Raw genomic sequence first — 25,819 nt, forward strand, 5'->3', positions numbered from 1 at the left:
TGTTGGTAAGTAAAACTAAAGAGTTTTGTTGTGGACATATCCTTAGCCAATCTTTGAATTCAGCAATACTATACTTACCTGGGTGTTTTAAGGAAGCGATCTTGGGTGTATGCTTAAAGCTCTTCTGCATGTCGGCCCGGCATGGCCAGATGGTTAGGACGCTCGTCTCATAATTATAATCTGAGGGTCGAGTCACACTAAACATGCAGATTGCAAGTCGAGCGCTCTAAACACCAAAAATGTCTTTCAAAATTGTTACAAGTACTTTCACTATTAAATTCTATATAACGATGATTATTAGTAAATGTAAATAAATCGATATGACTAAAATGAGTATACAACATGCTATCCTTTCATATAATACTCACAACTTATAGGCAGGATTATATTTGAAACCTGAAGAATAACATCTAGAGACTGATTTTGATTAAACCTATTTGCCGTAATTCTATTTCCATCATTCCTTATTATATCATAATGATATATTAATTGTTTATTAATTGCAAATTGATTGTGTTTTTATAACTATATGCATTAGAATGAAAATTATTCAAACAAATGATATAATAAAACAAAGGTGCGCTGACGTTCACTAAACTATATCATAAAATTTATTGTATATGAAAATATATGCCATAACGAAAGATGTAATTCACAATAAATATTTCACATAGCAAACTTTACTAACTTTACTAAGTGTTACCATTGATTCTAATTCTTTTTGTAAATGTATTCACAATTGCTTTGAGCATGTTTAATCAAGAACAGAACGTATCTCACGTATTTAATTTTGTATTTTATTTCTTAGTGTATTTATTTGTGTTTTGATTTGTAAATCTGTCATTCATGTACATTCTTCTCGGTTGTCGTCGTTCTTTTATAATATTTATTATTTCAACATTATTTTGCCATCTATTAGGTATTATATATTTATTGTGTTTTGGTGTAGAAGCATCGAAAATATAGAATTAAAACTTCATTTACTTCTCTTCGCCAAAACAACCACAGAAATGTTTCCTAAGCAATTTTTATTCAAAAATGGAAAAAAGAAATTTGTAAACAAAACATTTCATATCAATACACTACTTTTAACACAGAAACTTCCACTTTTTAAAACTTAATGTCGTGCTCGAAAACCTAATATATACTGAGAATATTCATCTCATAAAAACGACCAATCACTTAAATGACAAAGGTCAAGGCCAGCCAAATATACGGTTGGCAAATAAAAGTAACCAAATATGGTTGATGTTTATCATTATCACGGTTTAGAGAAACATTGTTTTGTTGATGATCTCTATAGTTTCTAAACAATATTTTTTTTCTTTTATTTTAGCTTCCGAGTTATGTAGGAAAAAAGTTTTGTTACAAATTGATGACATGTTAAAAAGTATATCTGTAAATCATCTCTACTCATATCACCTTTATATTCTTTTCATGTTTTATTTAGAGGGAACTTAATATTTGTTCAATATATTTCTTAATATATTTGCATGGTATAATATATATATATATATAAGTGTGTGTGTGTGTGTCTGCTAGTGTATTAGTGTGTTGTTTTATTCCTTTAGTGGGTGTTATTTAGGTAATAATCTTATTGTTTTCTCAGAAACATACATTTCTCACTACACTTATCTATGTAATCATATTTCACAGTGTAGAGTTTAGACGAAGGATTAGCACTAAAACTTTCGCTATAAGTGACTTTGTGAAGAACGTTGTGTGCCTTTTGTATATATTTCTCTCATACAAGTGGAAGTCACACTGACTCTTTAGCTGTATTTTTCCTGGTGAAATGACAATAATTTGCTTGTGGCCAAGTTAGTACTGAAAAGGGTTCTTAATATAATAATCATTATCTGATCCACAAAATGGTCCAGGTATTGTTTTCGGTCACTAGTTTTTTTTTTTGTCTTTGGAATTTAGCGCAAAGCTACACAAGGGCTATCTGCGCTAGCCGTCCCTAATTTAGCAGTGTACGACTAGAGGGAAGGCAGCTAGTCATCACCAACAAATAGTGGGATTGATAGTCACATTATAACGCCCCCACGGGTGAAAGGGCGATCATGTTTGGTGTGACGAGGATTCGAACCCGCGACCCTCAGATTACGAGTCGCACGCCTTAACAAGCTTGGCCATGCCGTACCATATTTCTTTAATAATTAACTGGTTTTGAAATCAAAGATAGGTTAAATGTTTTGCATCGTAACTGAAACAATTTTATCTTAACGTTTTAAATTTCACTTTATTAGTTTTACACTTTGGGCTAAAAATGGTTTGAAAAATAAAGTTTGTATAATAGTTAGGCTGGGCATAGTGCAGATAGACCTTTGTTAAAATTAAACACGCACAAACACAGAATTACACCGAATTGTCGTGAGATTGATTAATTTATGTTTTAGCATATTCTTCACTCAAAGCCACATATGGAATATCTGCGTACAGCGGTTTGAGATTTTCAACTGTTAAACTAGAAGAAAATCAGTTACTGAATAAAACCCACCACCAACTCTTGGAACGTTATTTTCTGACCAAATAAGTAGGATTTGGCTGTCACTATTAAAGGTAACCACAGCCTTAAGTACTGGGACATGCATGACCTTATTTATGGCAGAGGGATGTGTACTAACACACACGCGGGCCCACTGTAGTTTTCAGCTAACTCCAGAGACAAACTCTGCCCACTTAACAGTTTCAACAGGGAAAAATATAGGATTATTCGATATAACCTAGTGAGTTGTCCCCCTCTCCAGTAGCTAACAGTCAAAAAGCAAGTCTATAATTTGAGGGATATGTCAGGAAATAAAGATATGAATTGAACATAGTCAATAATGACTCATTTGCTCCAGGGCGCGTTCTATTACCAACAGTTATATAACAGAGCCTAAAAAAACAAAAAACAAAACGTAATCACGCATGCATAGTTGTAAGTCACTGTTCCGTGTGTCTTTCATTGATTTCTTGTTACTTTAAAGACTGTTTATGTTGTGTTTGTTTGTTTGTTTTTTTGAATTTCGCACAAAGCTACTCGAGGGCTATCTATGCTAGCCGTCCCTAATTTAGCAGTGTAAGACTAGAGGGAAGGCAGCTAGTCATCACCACCCACCGCCAACTCTTGGGCTACTCTTTTACCGGCGAATAGTGGGATTGATTGTCACATTATAACGCCCCCACGGCTAGGAGGGCGAGCATGTTTGGCGCGACGGGGATGCGAACCCGCGACCCTCAGATTACGAGTCGCATGCCTTAACGCATTAATCCATTATCGTTAGGTAGACTGAACTTCGTATATTTTTACCAAGTGATCAAAAACAGTAAGCGACATACCACGTCACAAAATATTTTTATTTAGTTAAAAGTACACTAAAACAAAGTATTATGCAATAAATAAAAAAACTTTGAAGAAGCAAGTATTTTTATTTTTAGTAGTTGTGAGAATAACACACGTTCCTTATGTTTTTAAGATTATAATTAATTTAATAAATTATTCTTTCTCTGCACAAATTATTTAAAAAGCTAAGCTTCACTGAGCATACACTAACTATGTAGTACACCCGTAAAGAGTGCATGTAAGTACATATTTTGGTTCAACATATGTTATACATATTTAAATGCTAGTTGTAAGTCGCAATTTGAGATACATATCTGATTTCTTTACACTTTTAATGGGCCCGGCATGGCCAGGTGGTTAAGACCCTCGACTCGTAATCTGAGAGATGGGGTTAGAACCCCGTCCCACCAAACATGTTCGCCTTTTCAGCCGTGAGAGCGTTGTAAGGTGACGGTCAATCCAACTATTCGTTGGTAAAAGAGTAACCCAAATGTTGACGGTTGGTGATGATGACTAGGTGCCTTACCTCTAGTCTTACACTGCTAAATTAGCAATGGCTAGCGTAGCCAGCCTTTAAGTAGCTTTGATCGAAATTCAAAAGCAACTAAACTATTTTTAATGTTGTTTTTTTAAACGATAATCTAGGTCATTTTGCACCTTAGAGATCAGGTAGTTGTAAGTAACGAGTGACACAGAGTTCGAAATTCCCAAAATTTCTACTTAATCTTTCATACAAGTGTAAGTGATCCTCCAGGGATTGTAACTGATCAACTTCGTGGATGTTTAATACTTTTGTCATTTACATATGAACTTGTAAAGGACACAATGCACACACACACACACATATATATATGCAACATTAAACAAAACTATTTATTTCAAAACAAGGTACTTCAGGGGTACAATGATATGTATATGGGCTTATATAGCTAGAAACCGGGTTTCAGTGCACGTGGTGGGCAAAGTACAGATTGCATATTGTGCAGCTTGTGTTTCACTACAAACAACAAATTGAAAACAACAGTTTTGGATTATATCACTCTTAGCGCGTGTATGAATCCAGATACAAATAAGAATGTGATCTAAGATTACTCGTTTAATACAGATCAAAAGTAAAATTACTATTTGTATAGTGACTAAAAGACACTTCTCCATTGAAGTGTCAATGTTTGTCATACTTTATTTGGGTTGATCCCGTCTTTCAGAAGTTCCAGGTTCCCCTTTTTCATTTCAGACGTCATAGTGATTTCTCATAATGTATGAAAATAGGCCAAGGATTAAAAAATAATTAGAGGCTCTATGTAGCAGATTGGAGTACGGAAGATGCTTTCATGTCTGCAGATGTATAACTCTAGAAACTAGCTTTCGATACCAATTTAGGGCAGAACAATGTAGTTTTGGCCTTAACTACAAACAATCAAACAAACTTTCACAAGACGAAATCCTAACTGTAATTTTGAAAGAAAAAAAAAGTGTACGTTTGACGACAGGTTAAACAAGAAGAATTTTTAAACTATTGTAGCTCCAGTTAAGTCGCTTAGATTATCGTTTTTATTATCCTAGTAAATAGGCTTTCTAGCTAGTTAAGAATGGAGTTTCATGCAAAATGTTTACAACTGTAATAACCAGAATACCGTTAAGATCAAACTGACAACTAGTCACTGCTGTTACACGAATGAACAGAAAAATATCAGAAAAAAACTGTTTGATTGTTGATATGTAAAATAAATTAAACACGTTAAGTGGTGCAATGTGAGAATGACAGAAACGAAATAGTCCCTCTGACCATCAGGACAAGACTGGTCTAAATACAGCGAACCCTCTCACAAGAACGTCATCGGATAACGAATTACCGCTTAACGAATCGCCTCTTGTAGGACTTATTGACTCACATAACGAATATTTTACACGCAACAAACTGTGTCAATTTCTGACAGTTGCGACGTCCATTTATGAGTGTTTGGAACCAAGCTGCTTTTGAATACACAGTTTGCTGTATCTTGGTGACTCTGTGACTTTATTGAATTTATCAGTTTAAAAGTGAATTTATAATAATCACAATGACCCCTATAGGTAATTTGAGAAAGTATAAGAATAGTAGGAATAGTGTAGAAAATTGAGAAGTCAGAAAAAGGTAGCAAAAGGTATGATTTTTAAGGATTATGACCCGTCCAAGTCAACAATTTCCACTATCCACTATCAAAGTGAGAGATGCCTCAACCAGGATCATTAAAGAAAGAGTTAATTATTATGGAAATGAAAAACTGTTGTTGCTTTAGATTCGTGATAGTCAAATCCTTCACACAAGTAAGGCTTCATCTATATAATTGTAAGTGAAGATGTAAAATAAATTAAACGCCTCAAGTAGTGCAATATGAGAAGGATAAAAACGAAACAATCCACCCGACCATTAGGACAAGACTGACCCTAATACGATGAACCTTCTCATAGCAAGAAGAACAAGTATTAAGTCCATAGATAGTAGTATGACTTGTGAGTAGGCTTAAGAAGAGTACTTTTTTGTTAAAACATTGTCTACTGAAGGTACAGAAAATATTTTAGTTCACGTCTTACTAGTTTATATGAAAGGGAATGTTAACTTACAATTAGGTTCTCCAATCTTGCATACATTCAGAACATGGGAAATTAATGTGTCATTTAATAGTACTTAGTGTCCAAAGTACAAAGTCTGAAAAACTCAATAAACTAAAAAACAAACAAACTACATCTAAACTAAGATGGTGTCAGACAAGTAGCACCATTGTGCACCATTCTGTTCAAATAATTCAGTCTTATAATGGAAATAATCTTGTATGTTTTGTTTTAAACATTTTACTTGGCGTAGAATACCTTGTGTTGGGATCAAGGATGTTATGTTTAAGCTAAATAGAATCCACAGAAACAAAAAAAATGTGCCTATTGTGACTGCAATGCCTTGTACAAAGCCTTCTACAAGTAAACTCCAACAAACTCCCACGACTTACTTCACCTTCATCACAGACGTATTGCTGCCCTCAATGAGACAATCTAGTCGATACCCTACCCTCCTACCCCAAAATAATGTTCAACCAGATGATGGTGGCACAAGTAAGATTAATCTTCTCTTGATAGTTAAGTTTGTAAAAACTATTATACCTAAAACTGTACGAGGGCTGTTCAAAAAATACGCGGACTGTTTGAATTGCGCGGCTCCAGTTGGTTCCAGGGGAATCCGCTTGGTGTCGCTAAGTTCGCACAGATCAGCTGATTACGACGCCATTTCCTGATTGCAGATATCTTCATTTGTGTATTAGCTACGCGGTTTTAAGTGAATTGCGATTTTTTCGTTTGGCAGATTTCAGAATGAATGACCTGAAGGAGCAACGACTTGCTGTGAAATTTTGTGTTAAACTTGGAAAATCTGCGACTAAAACTTTTGCTATGCTTAACACGACTTACGGTGATGTTGCTATGAAGCGTACGGCATGTTTCAAGTAACATGAACGTTTTAAGGATGGTCGACAGTCCATTGAAGATGATGAGCGTCCTGGACGTCCTTCCACGTCAACTGACGACCCACACGTCGACAAAATCAACACCCTGGTGCGGGCAAATCGACGTCTGACTGTCAGGAGCTGAGTGTGGGATATCAGTTGGATCTTGTTACGAGATTTTGACCGAAAAATTGAAGTTGCACCGCGTTGCTGCGAAATTCAGCCCTCAGAACTCGTGAGTTTTTGGCCAAACACTCGATCACTGTTCTTCCCCACCCCCCTACTCACCTGACCTTGCTCCTTACGATTTTTTCTTGTTCCCCAAACTCAAAAGACCCTTGAAAGGAAGAAGATTTGAGACGATTCCCGAGATTAAGGCAAATGCGACGAAGGAGCTGGAGGACATTACAAAAAAAGCGTACCAGGACTGTTTCAACAAGTGGAAACACCGTTGGGATAAGTGTGTGCGTTGGGGAGGAGAGTACTTTGAAGGGGTCCCAGACCTGTAACTTCTAAATAAAGTACATTTTGTTTTATGACGTCAGTCCGCGTATTTTTTGAACAGTTCTCGTATGTTCTTAAAAATTAAAACACATCTAATCTTATAAGTATGTGTATATGACGATAAAATCCAAAATGTAAACTTTAATAAAGTCTATTGAAACTTATTTTAGATACTTTAAATCATATGTTGACATACTCCAACAGTATTGTCCATAATTCAGAGATGAGTTTTCATCTGTGGTGTTCATCCCTTGAGGCACATGACAATTGCTTGTTTATGTACTACTATAGGCAGAAACAAGTTTATACCACCAAAGTCTGTAGCACCTATACCTAACCATGGATACAATACAACTAACAACAATATAATTAGGTAAGTACACAGTGTTAGATTATATGCAACAGTCTGAAAGTGTTAATGTCCAACATGCCCTTAACTGGATCAAGACTAAATTCTCAAATTATAGTGTTTACTTTCTGTAAGGAGTGTAACACTAATATGAATTTTATGGGTGTTTTTTGTCATGGGTGTTGTTTATGTTACTATCCTAACACAATGAATATTGTTTTAAATAGACCCATGTGATCTCTTAGAAAATGTACATTGGACAGATAGCACAGACTAGAAGACTGTTTCAACCTGGTAACGTGAAATGAACTAATACAAATTAAATTAGTTTCCTTAAGAACCACATAGTATTCCCTTACCTGGATATATAGGATAGTTTCTATGGTAATAGAGTCAGTGCTACTAGACTTTTGTACGATGTCAAGGGAGGAGGAAAGATCAAGTACATTGACCTTATGTCTCTATATCCATAGACGAATATATACTGTGAGTATCCATTTGACTATCTCATAATCACCACAACAAATTTTTCAAATGTACATAGCTATTTTGATTTCACTAAGTGCAAAGGAAATTCTAACATACTATTTTACCTATGAAAAGTAACACGTGTCAATTTAAAAATACTATCCCCGTGTGATCACTCGAATGATGACAGAGCATTTATCAACACGTGGGTCACAAATGAAGTGAAAAATCCAGTGTTGGTATAAGATAATACATATTTACAAAATTTACTATTTCCATGAAAGATCCATACAACTGTTTAAAAATGATATAGTTACATCTGAGGCAAAATACGAATTTATTAAACAGTATACTGAAAAATGAAATGTGCAACTGGCTTCTGAAAACATAAATTTAATCCAAGCCAGTTGTATGGTCACTTGCAAAAAAGTTGTCTTAATTCCTTCTGGGATCGTTGAAGTATTTTTGAGAACAAAATACAACTGAGCTACGTAACAACAAGTAAACAGTATTACTTGTTAATGAACAACAACACAGAAATTAACAGATTTTACATTATTCAACAAGAAAATTATTACTCTTCAATGGAGACAAAAATACGACTATCCACGTCAGAAAGATTAAACAAATACCTTTATTCTCTTTTTCACTACGGCTAACACACATCTGAAATTGTAGTGTGCATTAGAAACATTAGGTTAGTCCATTGTATTACCACACATATTAATGTTGTTTTCATTTCACACAGCACTAATGATTCTCCTTTAGGTGGTAACCTCGGGGAATTTACAGACGAGCTTAATGCAATTAATATTATTATGGATTAGTGGTGGACCTAAGAATTATGGATACCTACATAAAGATGCTATGTCCCGTTGTTTGATTTTTTCAACAGTCCTCTTTCCAATGAAGAGTAAAATATTAAATATTTTAATCCTTCTTAACAAGCCTAATGAAGGACAGAAAATATGTCAGGATATAAAAACACTATCTGTAATTAATAAACCCAAAAGTAAAAACTACTTCTCTGTTTACAGAACAAAAAAGAGAGATATTTTAAAAGATTTGAATACCTTGTCATACAGCTATTACATTATTTATTTATTTACTTTACTTCATAAGAGGCTGGTCCTTTGTGTGTAAAAATTCATATTGTATACATTATCATTGTAGTTTAAAATTCATCAGTGTTTATAACATCCTTTAATTGTCGGGTCCAACTGTTGGTAATGTGTTATCATGTTATCATGATATTTTTTATCTTACTCCAGAAAACATTGTTTTCTTCTGTAGTGTGAATTCCAACAGTTGTAGAGTAACTTAATACAAACCATTCCTAACATTGTATTCAACCGAAAAGCCAAATATTTTTATAATTGATGATCTTATGCATGAAAGTGTAGAAATTAAGGGAGTTCACAATTTGTTACACATGGAAGTTACTGTTTGAATTTATTTGTGTGTTATATTGTAGAAAAGGGTAGAAAAATGCGCAATAGTTTAAACTCTCAAGACATAATTTTATTTAGGAATGTGATTGACAAGCTTCAGGTGAATGTTTTAATGAGACAAATATTAACTACTATATAATGGGCTAAATATTTACAACGACCCCTGTAACCTGTAATCTTACACTTAAGTCTATGTACAAACTACGCTGACAAACATAACACCAACATTATTTATGAAACAAAATACGACAACTTCTATGTTGGAGAAACAAGCAGAAATATGGAGACCAGATTCAAAGAACACAAAATAACACCTTCACACGTTTTTGAACATTGCAAGTCAAATAAACACAACATATCCATAGAAAACACCCAGATATTAAGTAGGGAAATAAATATAAACAAACGCAAAATCAAAGAAGCCCTACTTATACAACAACTAAAACCAAAATTAAACCAATATAAAGGAACACCTTTATACCTATACTAATTAATAATCTAACATCTAACTGCAACGCCCCCTACAATCTCGTATTCGTTTACACCCTTGTCCCTAAGACACGTTCCCGGCAATGGTCAGTTGCAAATTCTCTCTTTGTTAACTAGAAGATGACCTAAGAAGATCGAAACGTTGTTCTCTGCTTTGTTCGTAAAATTGTTAATACCCATACCAGCCGTCCTGAGATGCAATATTACACTTATCCTTGTTACCGTCACTACGACACGTGATCAATAACGGTCAGTCTTTCAATTTTCAAATCTCATTCTTAATCTGATAATCACCCAAGGAGGTCAAAACTTATTTGTTTTATGTTTTCAAATGAAAGCTTTCTATGGCCATATCAGCTGTCCCTCCTATATATACATATACATAAACATTTACTTTAAGTGGGTTCTTTGTCATAAATTATGATTACGAGAAACCCACTTGAAGTAAAAATGTATACTAAAAACGGCTGGTATGGGTTTAAAACTTTAATTAAAATAAAGTACAGAAGAACGTTACGACCTTCTTAGGTCATTTTCAGATTAATGTTGTTCTGTACTTTATTTTGATTAAAGTTTTAATACCCGTACATACCAGCCGTCTTGAGAATACATAGCTGTATCTAAATGGACTCATTTTAAATAAACGAATGTTTTATAATATAATAAATTGTTGCTTGTTTGTCATCATGGGCTGTTATAAACTGCTGAATCCTGTTAACATTATCAGTCAGCTGAGGTTTTACTTTGTTGTAAAGGTCATATTATAATTACTGCTACAGACAGTATATCACATATAAAAAAAATGGTTAAATTTAATCAAATGTAACAAATAATGTGGATAAAACTCAACAACCTATTTATTATAATAGCTCGCATCCTGCTAGTTGTGGTGGTGTACAGACTTTATATAAGTCAGTAAATGTATTTAGGTAAAATCTTCAACATCAATATATACATATTATACAAGCCTGTAAGATACAGATCTGAGAGAATCAGAGTGATCGTTTCTTGTATTGATTATTACTGGCAGGTTGGTTTAGTAGATTTAGCTAACTTCATGCAATATAACAATCAGTTTAAGGGCTAGGCTTTCTAAGTGTTGATTTTACAACCAGAATATGTTAATAAATATATTCTAATAAGTATGATTTCTACAGTTCTTGAAAGGATAACTATTGGAAAACCTTTTGCCAAAAACCTATCACTCAAGCTATATTCTGTCATATTTTTTCACCTTGTTGAATATGACTACTGGTTTTCACGTGTGTTCTCCTTTACCCGCTTATACTGTACCTAGAATAAAAACAAATTGTAAGAATGTTTTTCCTTCTGCAACCTTTTTCTGTGATATTTCAGCTACCAACATTGTTTATCGTCCATTCTAAGAATACAAATGAAACCCGACACCAAAATACATACTACTTCTGTATATTAGCAAAGACAGGTGTAGAAATTAGTGTGACTTCCTTTATATTTCTACAGTAAATCCGGCTATAACAGGCTAATAAGAAGTTATTTTATATTAGATTACTTCCACAAATTATAAACGTAAGCTTTTATTGTAATGTGACATTATACTAAGAAGTGCAGATCATATATCAGGAGCTGAATTAAAATGGTAATTTACCTATTCTATGAACTCTTTTATATTCCTTTCACCATGTCCCCAATTATCTGTTGTTGTTTTTTATAAATAGACCCACAATTATCTTACAGAGATTTAGCTTTGCAATTTATAAGTCATTTAAACCTAAAACTATCACCACTCACACCATTTGATTGTTAGTTATCCAGTTAAAGAGATGTAAACCTGTTATGTAATCCCTCTGTCAAGGACTTTACTTGCAGGAAAATGAGGTGATTTGTGACTAATGCATTTCACATCCACACTACCATTATCACCTAATGCATTTCACATCCACACTACCATTATCACCTAATGCATTTCACATCCACACTACCATTATCACCTAATGCATTTCACATCCACACTACCATTATCACCTAATGCATTTCACATCCACACTACTATTATTACCTAATGCATTTCACATCCACACTACCATTATCACCTAATGCATTTCACATCCACACTACATTATCACCTAATGCATTTCACATCCACACTACTATTATTACCTAATGCATTTCACATCCACACTACCATTATCACCTAATGCATTTCACATCCACACTACTATTATTACCTAATGCATTTCACATCCACACTACCATTATCACCTAATGCATTTCACATCCACACTACCATTATCACCTAATGCATTTCACATCCACACTACTATTATTACCTAATGCATTTCACATCCACACTACTATTATTACCTAATGCATTTCACATCCACACTACTATTATCACCTGCACATCATGAAAATTAAATATGGCATTATGCACTTTCTCTCTTTTTCAGACATGGGGCGTTGTAATGTACGGTCAGTCCCACTATTCGTTGATAAAAGAGTAGCCAAAGAGTTGGCGGTGGGTGGTGATGACTAGCTGTCATTCTTCTAGTGTTCCCTGCTAAATTAGGGATGGCTAGCGCAGTTAGCCCTCGTGTAGTTTTGCTCTAAATTCAAAACAAATTATCTCTCTCTTTGTATATATATATACACGTGTATGTGCGTAAAAAAACGTGAATGTACGTACTTGAAATTTGCTCCGGTACACACTGGTGATATTGAATTGGAAACATAAGAAAGCTTGACCCTTAAGTATTTGTTGACATATATTGATAGGTTTCCGAAATATGCAGGAGTTGTTGTTCCACTTAAAGATAAGAAAGGAGCGACACTTGTAAAGACCTTTGAACAGAAAAAAAAAGGTCAAAAACTTTGTAAGCTTTAGACGATGCTCGAACAGAATTTACTAATCGACAAAGAAATAAATATTCAATTATTTAATATAAATAATAAAACAAAAACCTCTATAGTTGAACGTTTTAACTGTTCTCTTAAATCTAAAGTGTGACGCTGTTTTTACCTGTCATGGAATATATAAATACATCTCGGTGTTCAAAAATTTTGTCGGTGCAAAATAGGTTGTATTAGTGCAGAACTAAAATGAGATCAGTGGAAGTTAATCAGACTGTGGTGTGGAAACCTCTCTACATGAAATGACAACATCACTGTATTCTGTGATATCGAAGGTGTCAGAGTTTATGTAACTGTTTTGCTATCAAATTAACTAAAATCAACATATGCTTAAAAAGTTGTCATTTACTACATAATATAGTTGTTCAGATCTCCTTAAAACTAATATAAAAAATACAATAATTTTGTTTCGCCTGTTAGACAGTTTACAGTTTCTTTTTTTTTTTCTTTTATCCGCAAATAAGTGATGTTGTATACTTTCTGTAATACTGGTGTGAGGACTTTATTCAATAACTTAACTTTGCACCCCACCAGTGGCATGTTTGCGGACTTACGCTGATAGAAACCTGATTGCGATACCAATGGTGGAAAGAGCACAGATAACCTTTTTTTGTAGCTTTGTGCTTAATAACAAAGAAAAACAACAACATATTTTTGCATATAAGCAAAATCCAGTATTGGTTGTCGAACTGCGTTTCTTTATAAGAAAGGAACAAATTCAACATAAATGATCAATAACCGTGTGTTTCAATATATCATCTTGGTGTATAGATACAATATTCTACATCAGACTACTTGGTGTGAGTGATTATATACCCTCAACATAATGTATGACATTCTAACCTTCTTCAACCTATTCAAAGTCTTCGTTTAATTATCATTTATTTTAAAGAAAAGCTATCTGTGCTCGGTCCACCAAAGTGAATCGACCCACGAATTTTAGCATTACACGTCTGTAAACTTATCGATGAACCACCACCTTTCGTGATAATTCATAGTTCATAAAAAAATTTTCCGTTCATGAAACGTTTGAAATTTCTAGTTGATTTAATCTAACACTGGGATTATTATATCGGAAAACAATAGGTATGAACACCATACTAAAATATTACTTCTCGGCCCAGCATGGCCAGGTGGGTTAAGGCGTGCGACTCGTAATGTAAGGGTCGCGGGTTCGCATCCTTGTCGCGCCAAACATGCTGGCCCTTTTAGCCGTGGGGGCGTTCCAATGTTACAGTCAATCCCACTATTCGTTGGTAAAAGAGTATCCCAACAGTTGGCGGTGGGTGGTGACGACTAGTGCCTTCCCTCTAGTCTTACACTGTTAAATTAGGGACGGCTATCGCAGATAGCCCTCGAGTAGCTTTGAGCGAAATTCAAACAAAACAATATTGCTTATTTTAAAAAGCTTTATTGTATTACTAAGTAATAAAAATATTTACGATAGATTTAATTTAACGAGGAAAATTAAACTTCGTTCTATGTTTATATTGGATATCCCGTTACGTTACTGACAATTTTTACAATACAATATGCTTTTAATTTAAGTAGCGTAAACAGTTAGATACGAAAAGCTTAATTTTACCCCTATACTTACGGATATTTTCATTTAAAACTAACTTATACACAACTAGAAACTAATAAGCAGCAAAATATAAAACGTTACTACACGTGACACGAGTAAGAGGAAAATAAAACGACCTTCGTTGGTGTTATTTTCCGATAACAATCTCTTGCAGTTAGGCACGTGCTTAAAATGTGATTGATAGAACTGTATGCAGTTGACTGAAATACTGACGCTAACAAGTATGGGATAATGGGTCATTGGTAGACTTATTTAGTGATTATCATCACTGGTATATAAGGGAAATTTATGTCTTTGTTTTAGAAGCAAACTGTTATCACAAAAAATTGCAATGTAATTTCAACAAAGCCCGAAAGGCGATTTAACGTTTGTTCGTGTAGTGGAGCCAAACAACATCCAGTACCAGTTTAAGATACGATGAGAGATTATTCTTGCGAAAAGTGACAGAAATAATTAAAACTTCGAATTATTTTCCTGTTTCAAGGGAGATTTACTTATTTTGAGTTGCCTATTGATCAATTACAATACTACCTTACGAGTCACATTAGAGAGAAAGCAATGGTGAACGTTGGAAAAAAAATGTCAAGTTTTTACATCTTCTTGTTAACCCTAGCTCAGTACTTCCAAGGGCAACATGGCTACACTACGAATGCGCCTCACATCGTTCTTATTGTAGCAGATGATTTGGGTAAGGGCAACCTCTTAATATCGAACTTTGAAGATAGAACTTAGATGATATTTATAAGGTTTACTAAATATATGTCGCATTCGCAAACACATAATTTGTGAAATAATTTTGTAAAATAAACTATAAATAAAACTTTATGAATTATACACATGATATTAATTGTTGTTAATGATTCAAAAATATATAAACTAAATAATAATGATAAAAAAATCCCTATTTAAAGAAACTCCTAGCTTGGATAACTGAGCTAAACTACAAATGTGGGTGTATTTTAAAACGAGGTAAAATTACTATCAGTCAGACTTCGCGTTATAGTTGTACTTGGTTTGAGTCAACTGTACTCTGTATGAATAAGTGAATATTAATTTCTGATCAAAACAAGTTACTTACACAGATAGACCTAAAATGCCTGCAAAACTGCTGCAAGCTGAGGTAGAGTCTACGGTTGAGGTTGTTGCCGTCGCAGACGTCGGTCCAACTCGTCCCAAAGATGTTCGATGGGGTTTAAATCTGGTTATCTGGAGGGCCAGGGAAGAACGTAGATGTTGTGGTGTCTCAAGAAGACAGTGGTGAGTCGGACTGTGTGAGGACGGGCGTTGTCATGTTGAAAAACGTCGTTGACGTTCACCGTGATGGGTTGTACATGGGGCCTAAGAATCTCGTAAAGGTTGCGTACGGTCTGATCGGAAATCCTTCGCAGCCTTGGTATGGTTGAGGTAGTAGACGTTGCAGTGGTGGTCCTATTCCGAAGGTGACGTAACCGGATGTTGCGATCTTGTGCGGGCGTGGTCACACGAGGTCTGCCAGATCGTGGACGGTCACGAGTTGATCCATGTTGTTGGTGACGATTCCATAGCTTTGTGATGGTGCTTGGGTGGACATTCACAGCTCTGGCAACATCTGATTGAGATTCGCCTGCTTTCAATCGACCAATGGCGTTGTTGCGTTGTGCTTCAGTCAGTCTTAGCGTAACTGTATTGCGTGTCGGTGGCTTAACACTGAGCTATGGAAACCGAGAACCCGTCACTTTTATAGGGATTTTGCACATGTTGCATTTACAGAACATGCAGATCTCTCAAACAAATTTATTGGACACGCATGCGTTTTGGCGATAAATCCGATGTTTTCCTCCGTTTTCAAAGTGCACAACTTTTATTGTCCTTTTTTCTGACAATCAGTGCCTTAACACGTGTAACATCATATACTCTGAGCTTGTAATGTTATTACATATATTTCTCTTTAAAATAACAAAAATATCCCTTTTGCGTTTCCTGTTTTGAAGAGTATATATTAAATATTCTGACCACCAATGTGTGTCTGCTCTGTATTAAACTGTTCCAGCCTTTTAGGCCAATGTCAAAGTATAAATTATGATGTTGGAGTTACACATGGTTCGATCAGTTTAGTGGATTCAAATTAGTTCTACATTTAGATATTAAGCGGACAAGTTTATTTTACATAGTGCAATATTACAATTCATATAAAGATTGATTGATTGAACTATTGAAAAGTATAAATTGAATAAATATTATATCCACAAAAGCTCAAAAGGTCAAAGATTTTATTCAAAGTAAAAATTACCCATACTATAAGAAAGAAAGATGAGAAGAAAAATAACCTCACTTTATATGAATGACATTTCTAGTTATTTTTACTCACTACAGTGAACCTGTATATATACAGAATTTGTAGTGTTGATGTTATTAATTTATTCTTTTAAAGTATTCAGCAAATAAACTGTTTAAGATATTAAAAATAAACATGAAGCCTAATCTATCGTTTGATCCATCACTTGTCATCAATTTATAGCAGTTTTGAGGAATTCCGTCTCTCATCAGTAACTTTTGTAATGTTTGTTTTTTATATGAAAGTAGACAGCAGTTTGTTTGTTGTCTTCCCTCAGTGGTAGATCAAGCAATATCTCAAGGCTACAATCTTCTTTATTTTCTAATGGGAATTACAAGTCACCCGTAAAGCTGTAGTTGCTCTGAATAATCCTTACATTACTTACTATTTTAACTAAGTAATGCAATGTTTGTTTAGTCATTTTCGAACAGATCTTGAGAGTAAAAATAGTTTTAGAGAACTAGCGCACCAATATAAGGTAGTCGTATAACATGTAATTTTAATGTGTTTGTATCTTGAACAAATATTATTAAAAGAAAGACAAAAGTTTGAAGATGTAACCAAAGGATATCTTAGTAAATTTTTCCCGATGTGTTTATTGCCTTTTGCTGCCACTTTATGATTCTAACATGGCATAATGGTTGGGACAATCAACTTGCAATCTGCAGGTCATGGAATCTGAACTCGTCACTGAACATGCTTGTCATTTCTGCAGTGAAGAAATTATAATGTGATGCAGATATCATTATTCACTGTTAAAAGTGTAGTCCAAAAGATAATGGTGGGTGATGTTGACTAGCTGTTTCTATGTAGTCTATTACTTCAAAATTAGCTGGTTTGTGTAAGATTATACAACACACCCTACTATTGTATTATTAAGCTTAAACTACTTCATTATCGTGGAAATAACATATTTCACAATTTAAAAGACTTATGACTAAAAAGAAATGTTATTCACTGAATGGTAACAGTTGTCTAAGAGAGTTGTCAGGTCCAAGACTTTTGTGTAAGACTTTTGCAATTGCTTCAAAGGTCCATGACTTTTTGCATTGCAGCCAATGCCTGAAAAAGGAGGGCCACCAATGTCTAATGCATATAGAATGTTTGATTTGCTCTGAGGGGTGACCTCAGTGTAAAGAAAGTAATGACAGCTAGGGTTATTTTTGTGGTGGTATTACATATTGAGTGTTTAATCAAATGGGGTGGTCTGTATAGGATTACAAGGTCTTTGCCTATAAGAATAATCCAAATCTGACTTTGATCAAGGCCACCTGAAAATGCTCAGAGAAAGACTGTAAGTGCTATTGGTGTAGAAGTATGTCAACAAGAGCTGTTTCAAAAAGGTAAGTTGGTATGTACCAAATGGCAAAAACAGTGGACCATGGAACAACAGTGAGCTTCTCTGAGCTGCAAGGTATCCTGAATTACCTGATGCCTGCAACTTGTAGTCTTCTACACTGTACCAAAGACTAACAACTCACTGTTTGGAGTGCTTTTTCCAGAACAGACTCCATCACGTTCTTGGTCAAAGACCAACTGTGGGACTGTGAAACAACTATTACTGAGGTGAGTTGAATATGCAACTTGGTGGAAAATTGAGTAATACATCGTGCAGAGTTTAAGGCTTGGAAGAGTGATTAGCCACGTATGCAGATGATTTGCATGGTAAAGCTAACCTTGCTATGGCTTTATTTAATAATGAGATTAACCTCATTGATAAGTTTGTGGAAGAACTACCCAGTAAGACAATAAAGCGCCACCTGAACATGAGGGATGTCCTCACCCTTATTGAAGCAGTGTCTGTCGTGACAAAATAGAAAGTGTTAACTTTAAACCAGTCACAGGAAAGGATGAAGCATACAACAATAGACCATCCTATCGAGGCACCTACACTGTGGTAAACTGAACCCCATCTAACAGTTAACAAACAAGTCACTTATCTCCGTGCTGTGATGCAACCACACTGGTATCCAGTGTATTAACATAGATGTTCCAGACCTCCCTCGGTTTTTATGTTGCAGCTTATGTATCAATGATGATAATGAATACACCAGTATGTAATCCAGGGAGAGAAAGGAGTGTTTATTTTGCTGGTGGAGTATTGAGTCACTTTTGAAATAATTGTCCATACCTTGCAAGTATCAAAGTAAGCAAAGTTATCATTTTTTACCAATGACTCAGCAGATATAAGAAAAACTAACAACAAGTGGTAAGTGCAACATATACCTTTTCATTCAAAGGAAAATCATAATTTTAAGCGACAAAGTTAATTAGTTAAAAACAACAACAACGACAGATATTGGTATGCTTCCTTTATTAGAATTGTCATTATAAATTGTATCAATACCTAGCTGTATAATATCTTCTACTGTTATATCAGTGCACAATAATTCAATTTCAAAGCTAGCATAATGAACGTTATTGCCAAACCTCAGTTGTCGTTCTTGACAAATCTGAAAACCACGTTTCAGGGTGCATTCATTTGGAGTGAACATGTTCAATAATTCTATTATGAAAGCTCAACGAAAGATTAGGAGTTTCAGGATTTAATATTGTAGGTTGGAAGGGGCATCCTTTTTGTGAAATTTTGGTAACTCATAAAATTTCCAGGATGACTCTCTGATGGTCTAATATTCCAACACTGTCTTTCATTAAGAATGTTCTTTTCTTCTTTGTTAATATGATAAATATAGGTTTAATGTAGTCTAATTTTGTCAGTAGGATCATATTGCAATTTCAAACATCACTGGCATCATTTACAAATATTACACTTTTCTTAAATAATTATCTTTATGGTATAACACTATTACTCCTTTTATCTGACTTAGAAATAACAATAATATCATTATTACTAAGATATTTTAATACTTCAACTTTTTCTGAACAGAAATTTAAGAAGTGTTTGTAATCACTATTGCAATTATTGAAAGTAGTCAAAGTATACCAGTGATTTCACTTGTAATGTTACTAAATGATCTGGGCCCGGCATGGCCAGGTGGTTAAGGCACTCGAAGGTCGCAGGTTCGAACCCCGTCACACCAAACATGCTCGCCCTTTCAGCTGTTGGGGCGTTATAATGTGAAGGTCAATCCCACTATTCGTTGGTAAAAGAGTAGCCCATGAATTGGCGGTGGGTGATGATGACTAGCTGCCTTGCATGTAGTCTTGCACAGCTAAATTAGGGACGGCTAGTGCAGATAGCCCTCGTGTAGCTTTACGCGAAATTTAAGAACAAACAAACTAAATGATTTGTTCCAAATATACTGATGCGAGTCCATTTTCTAATTTATATTTTGATGCCAGAAATGAATATTCCTAGTTATACAAGTACTGTATTGTTGAAGCTGTGAAATATTTGTTAGCAAAAATCTGACTTATTCTGTTGACTCCAAGATTTCTGTTTTTGGCCTAATGTTTAATGCAGCAGACTCAATAGATAAAAATGGACTACTAGTTAATGTATTTAAATAATGGGACCCCACTGTGCTGGATTAGCTCTGATGTCTTCCAGGGTTTGATAGTTTTGTTAATTGTGGACCAACTGATCAATTCCTAGTCAACCCTTGACATACCAAACATCATCACTTGAGAAGCTAATATATATAGAGAAAGAATGTTCTCACTCTTTCTGTCTCTCTATTTGTATATATGTATATAAAAGACAAGGTTAGATTAATATATACCAAATATAGTTTTCATTGTCAATGAGCTCCTTATGGTATGTGGGTGTTTTGATAATAAAATTTAGTAGAAAACATTTGTATCGTGAAGGTAAAATATGTAAAAGGAGCGAAACAAGTTCGATCTTCAGAGTATTTTTTCTACTTAATATTGCCTTCAGTAGTAATCACAGGATTTCTGTAACATATTTAGTGTTTTATGGTGTGAAGCTATGACAGCTTTTCAAGTGGATTTGATGCTATGCTGGTGTTTATAATTCTAGCTTTTTCTCACTCCTATGGTCTTAAATTCATATATATCTTTTTAATTCATGGAATATCTTGTAACAATGAAACAGGGGAAACAACTTTTTTTTTTTTAAAACACTCAAGTACCACAAGAGATTCGTTAAAGAAAACACAAATGTTATTTCCAGTGAACAGTTTACATCGTTTCCTTGTAAAATAATATATCGAACGTCATTCGAATATACTCCCTTCTGGGTCAATAGTAAGTGTTGAGAGCTCATAACGCTAAAAATTGGATTTCCATACCAGCAGTGGGCAAAGCGCAGTTAGCCTGTTCTGTTAGCCTTCAGTAGCATAGTAATATGTCTGCGGACTTACAACACTAGAAACTGCGTTTCGATAGCTTTGTGTAGCTCTGTGCATAACTACAAACGGACAAATAATGTGGAGATTTGTGGTCACAGAAGTGGGTGTTAGGTGGCGGGAGTCGACCATTGGTTCTAAAATAATTCGTTGTAACTCTCATAAACCATCATAGCCGAGAATGCCACAGAAAGTACGGCGCAAATAATAATGTACACTGACGATCTATTTTTTTATAACAAATGGGCGAAGAGTCCCCATTGTAACACCCCACGACCCTTCCGTCGTTTTTTACAGCGTTGCTTACAATGAACTTTCTCTTTAAAAACAGAATTTTTAACTTATGCACGAAAACGTGTTTTTAAATCAGTCTAGAAAAATAAAAATCCAACGTTTAAAATGAAATGCAATATGTTTAAACTAATTTAATTCATCTAATATACCAATGAAGGAACATGTTGAAATCGTACAACATTGACATCCTGGATACTATGTTTTTAATATATCGTCGCTTGTTATATACAATGAACAAGGTGTTAGTAACACCCTACAATATTTGTAATGGTTGAACATAACGTAATTAATTAAATCATGACACACAGTAACATGTAAAGTAGTAGTCAACCTGTTATCCTTTTCTCCTAACGTATATATATATATATATATATATTTGATATTTCTTTGTCAATAAAGGATGGAACGATGTAAGCTGGAATAATCCTGACATAAAATCTCCTAACTTAGAACGTTTAGCTCTAGGTGGCGTTATCCTGAACCAGTCTTATGTACAACCGCTTTGTACACCGTAAGTAATCTATTCTAAAATTATTCAGTTTTGAAACTTCATCGTAAACATTAGAAATATTTCGTATTAAGTAAAATGTCTAAATAATAATGTTGACATAAGTTAGATCTATCGTCACATTTGTTAGCAGTGATAATTGTTTTTTTTTTTTATAAGTCTGTTAAAATATTAAAACCTATAATTATATATTAAACAAATATGGTCATATTAGAGAAAAAAGGTCTTACATATAATTTGAGAACTGCAGTTTCTACTTGTATTAGTTCTCACCAGCCAGGTTGATGACAGAATGTTATCCAGTCGGAAGGAGACAGGCGGATGTAACCCGAGTTTTGGTTTAAAAAGATACACCACTATTCATCCTTACGATCCGCCTGAGTTCCTCAAACTGCCACCGGTTGGGCGAGTCTGATAACGAACGAGACTCTAGCCTATTAAAGATGGTAGGTTATGCGCCTACCATGGTCGTAACGGGTAACGGGGAATCAGTGTTCGATTCCGGAGAGAAAGCTCGAGAAACGGCTACCACATCCAAAGAAGGCAGCAGGCGCGCAAATTACCCAATCCCAGAACTGGGAGGGAGTGTCGAAAAATAACGATACGGGACTCTATCGAGGCCCCGTAATTGAAATGAGTACACTCTAAATCCTTTAACGAGGATCTATTGGAGGGCAAGTCTGGTAATTCCAGCTCCAATAGTGTATATTAAAGTCCTAGAAACCTGGTTTCGATACCTGTGGTAAGAAGAGCACATATAGTACTAATTGAAGGTCGGCCGGGCTGCCGACTTCGTTGGGATCCTCGCGTTTGTCCATTTGTTCTCCCTACGTTTGAGGGCGACCCTAGATGGCGGTCGAAGTCTCCTCCCGGGGAATCGACCTCGTCGAAGAAGCCCTTTGAAAGAGAGCAGCGCCACCCTGCTGTGACGTACGTGACTCCCTCAGTGTACACGTACGCCAAAACAGATTGGCTCACTTTTAACGCTTCACTAGATTCCTATCTACCACATTCAAATGAACATACTAACAACAAAACATAATTAGACAACTACAATATGTTAATCAAGTTACAGAAGCCATACATAAAGCCATTAAAAGCACAATCCCTAAAACAAAGTAAAATCACTCACATAATCAATGGACTCTAACACCGGAAATTCATGCACTAATAATCAAACGTAGGCAGTTAAGACGAACACACTTTATAACACGTGACTCGACTATCAAAACACAGATTAACAGAACAAATGCAAAAATTAAACAACAAATTAACATAGCAAAAGAAATAAATTGGCATAACTTTTGTAAAAAACTTTGAAAAAAACAAAAAACAATCCAAAAGAATTTTGGAAGAAATTCAAGAATATTTCTTCCGACAAAAACACAAATTACTTGTTACAACACATCACACACAACAACATAATCGTAAAGACGGACTCGGAGAAAGCCGACTACTACGAATCCTCCTTCAGCGACTTAAATTCAGTCGACGTTAATACACAATACTAATAATATGTCAATGCTTCATAAACACAAATCAATCTTCATTCACACCATAATTCCCTGGCGAGACATTAGAAAGCTACTCAAGTTCAATCAATAGGAAAATTACCATCACTGAACTCAAAATTAATATTAAAAACTTGAAAAACACTTCCCCGGTCACGACCAAATAGCAAACATTATTCTCAAAAAAGGCTCTACTCTCCTATTACAACACCTCACAAGCATCATTAAAATCTCATTAACAACTGGTTATTACCCCGAAACATGGAGAAAAGCCATCATCACCACGATTCCAAAGAAACAAACAAACAGGACAAATCCAGATCATTTCCGTCCTATCAGTCTGTTACGTTGCCTTGGCAAACTGATGGAGAAAATTATCTCAAATCGTCTTCTTCACTTCTGTGAAATAAATAATATCCTTCCGGAATCTCAAAACGCCTCCAGGAAAAGCAGACAAACAATAGATCACCTCACACGACTCACCGAATCATTCTACAAAGCTTTTAATAACAACTAGGTAACCATTGGTGTATTTTTAGATGTTAAAAATGCATTTGACAGCGTATGGCACAACGCCATCAAGTACAAATTAACACATCTGAAAATAAATCCCACTATCATTAAATGGATATCAAACTTCCTAACAGATAGAATAGCACAAGTAAAGGTCAATAAAACTGTATTCAAATCTTTCAAAATAACTCCAGGAGTGCCTCAAGGATCAGTCCTTTCTCCACTACTGTACATTATTTTTGTCAGCGATATACCTTTTCCCAGTTTAATATACACTCACAACCCGCAATACGTAGACGACATTGCTATCTGGAGTGCCTCCATAAACCCAGTAATGGCCAAGTCTCGCGTTCAAGAAACACTAAACAATGTCTCGAACTGAAGTAACAAGTGGAGAGTGGTTTTAAATCCAAACATAACACAAGCAATCATCTTTTACAGGAAACTAAAAAGACAAAGAAAAACTCTAGAAAAAGTAAAATTCTCACTCGGAAATACGCCCATCAACATGAGCAAACACATCACATTCCTTGGCATTACTTTCGACACAAGACTAACATGGAAAAAACATGTTAACAACATACACTCATCAATCAAAAATCGCATTTCACATTTAATGACTTTAACTAGCAAACACTCAAACTGCTCACCAAAGACCATTATCCAAATATATAAGGCGTACATCCGTCCGTTAATAGAGTATGGATGTCAAGTCACATATAGTATGTCAAATAACACACTTCAGAAAATCCAAGTACAACAAAATAAAATACTAAGAGCAGCTTACAGACTACCATCATACACTCCCGTAAATTATATACACCAAATCAGCAACTTATCAATTCTTAGAAACAGACTCACAGAAATGTCATACAAATATTATTTAAAAGCAGAACACAGAAGCAAACTAACTGCATCACTATGTAAATTAGTGCACCAACAAAATATATTTCACCAAGCACAAATCACACAACAAAGTACATAACAGTTAAACCTTGTGAATATAATAAGTACTTCTCTTTCAAGTCTCGGACACAGGACAGGTAAATCTTTCGGCGCCTGTCCTGTGAGAGTGGGTTTTCTCGGGGCACTCCCGTTTCCCCCCACAGCCAAATCTCAGGCATTGGATCTTTAGATCCCAGCCAGGGCAACATTATTACCCAGCCCTGAAACAGGTCGTTTTGCGTTGATATTCACTTTGACATCTGCTGGTTGGGTTCTGGCCTGGCTGGTCTCTCCGGTGCTGCCTTTGTCTCGCTCATCAGTATTATGACCAACCTCACTTCTTCACCTTAAAAGAGTCCAAATAAAATAAAGGCAAAAACCCCATGCAAATTTCAACATTTTTTCACGTAAGGGGACGAAGAGGAACCACAACGTTCCTGACCACCCTAGTTGGAGAGAGAATTCTTCAGTTTTCTCTCTCTCTAAACTAAACCCCTGCCACGTTCGTTTGCGTTTGCATACTTACGTTGAGATAGCTCGAATGACAATATTCATTTTATAGGCTAGGTTTAACATTCGTTTTATTTCGCTTTCATTGGTATAAGAAATAACTTGAAATGTTTGCTCAACTTTGGTACAGAGTTCATGCCATGATCAGCTGACAACGGCAAGGTGTACTGAATTAAGTACAGAGTTCATGCTACGATCAGCTGATAACGGCAGTGTGTGCTAAACCTGGGTACAGAGTTCATACTACGATCAACTGACAACGGCAATGTATGCTAAACTTAGGTACAGAGTCCATGCTACGATTAACTGATAACGGCAAGGTGTACTAAACCTAGGTGCAGAGTCCATGCTACGATCAACTGACAACGGCAATGTGTACTAAACCTAGGTACAGAGTCCATGCTACGATCAACT

General features: G+C 35.2%; 1 protein-coding gene and 1 long non-coding RNA gene across 6 annotated transcripts in view; one reads left to right on the forward strand and one right to left on the reverse strand.

Annotated features, from left to right (window-relative positions):
• Nucleotides 1-23,214, reverse strand: LOC143222811 (uncharacterized). Of its 4 annotated transcripts, XR_013012509.1 has the most exons (4): nucleotides 22,157-23,214; nucleotides 15,618-16,230; nucleotides 12,731-12,885; nucleotides 10,309-11,358 (listed from the first exon to the last, which is right to left on the reverse strand). It is a non-coding gene; the product is annotated as an uncharacterized LOC143222811 (long non-coding RNA). The 4 variants fall into 4 exon arrangements; XR_013012506.1 differs by lacking the exons at nucleotides 10,309-11,358; nucleotides 15,618-16,230; nucleotides 22,157-23,214 and adding exons at nucleotides 1-226; nucleotides 14,552-14,628; XR_013012508.1 differs by lacking the exon at nucleotides 22,157-23,214 and having other exon boundaries at nucleotides 15,618-19,710.
• The window catches only part of LOC143222809 (arylsulfatase B-like), a 37,553-nt gene continuing 21,912 nt past the window's right edge, over nucleotides 10,179-25,819 (forward strand). The window contains exons 1-2 of one of the 2 annotated variants that reach the window (XM_076449874.1): nucleotides 10,179-10,314; nucleotides 21,818-21,929. Coding sequence is in view for 1 of the 2 variants with exons in the window: in XM_076449872.1 (XP_076305987.1) it covers nucleotides 15,098-15,227; nucleotides 21,818-21,929 (242 nt within the window). In the remaining variant the exon portion in view is untranslated. Of the gene's footprint in view, nucleotides 10,315-14,721; nucleotides 15,228-21,817; nucleotides 21,930-25,819 lie in introns of those variants that run through there. The other variant, XM_076449872.1, reaches the window with a different exon arrangement.

This window comes from Tachypleus tridentatus, chromosome 8 (genome assembly GCF_004210375.1).
Source record: "Tachypleus tridentatus isolate NWPU-2018 chromosome 8, ASM421037v1, whole genome shotgun sequence".
Classification (NCBI taxonomy): Eukaryota; Metazoa; Arthropoda; class Merostomata; order Xiphosura; family Limulidae; genus Tachypleus; species Tachypleus tridentatus.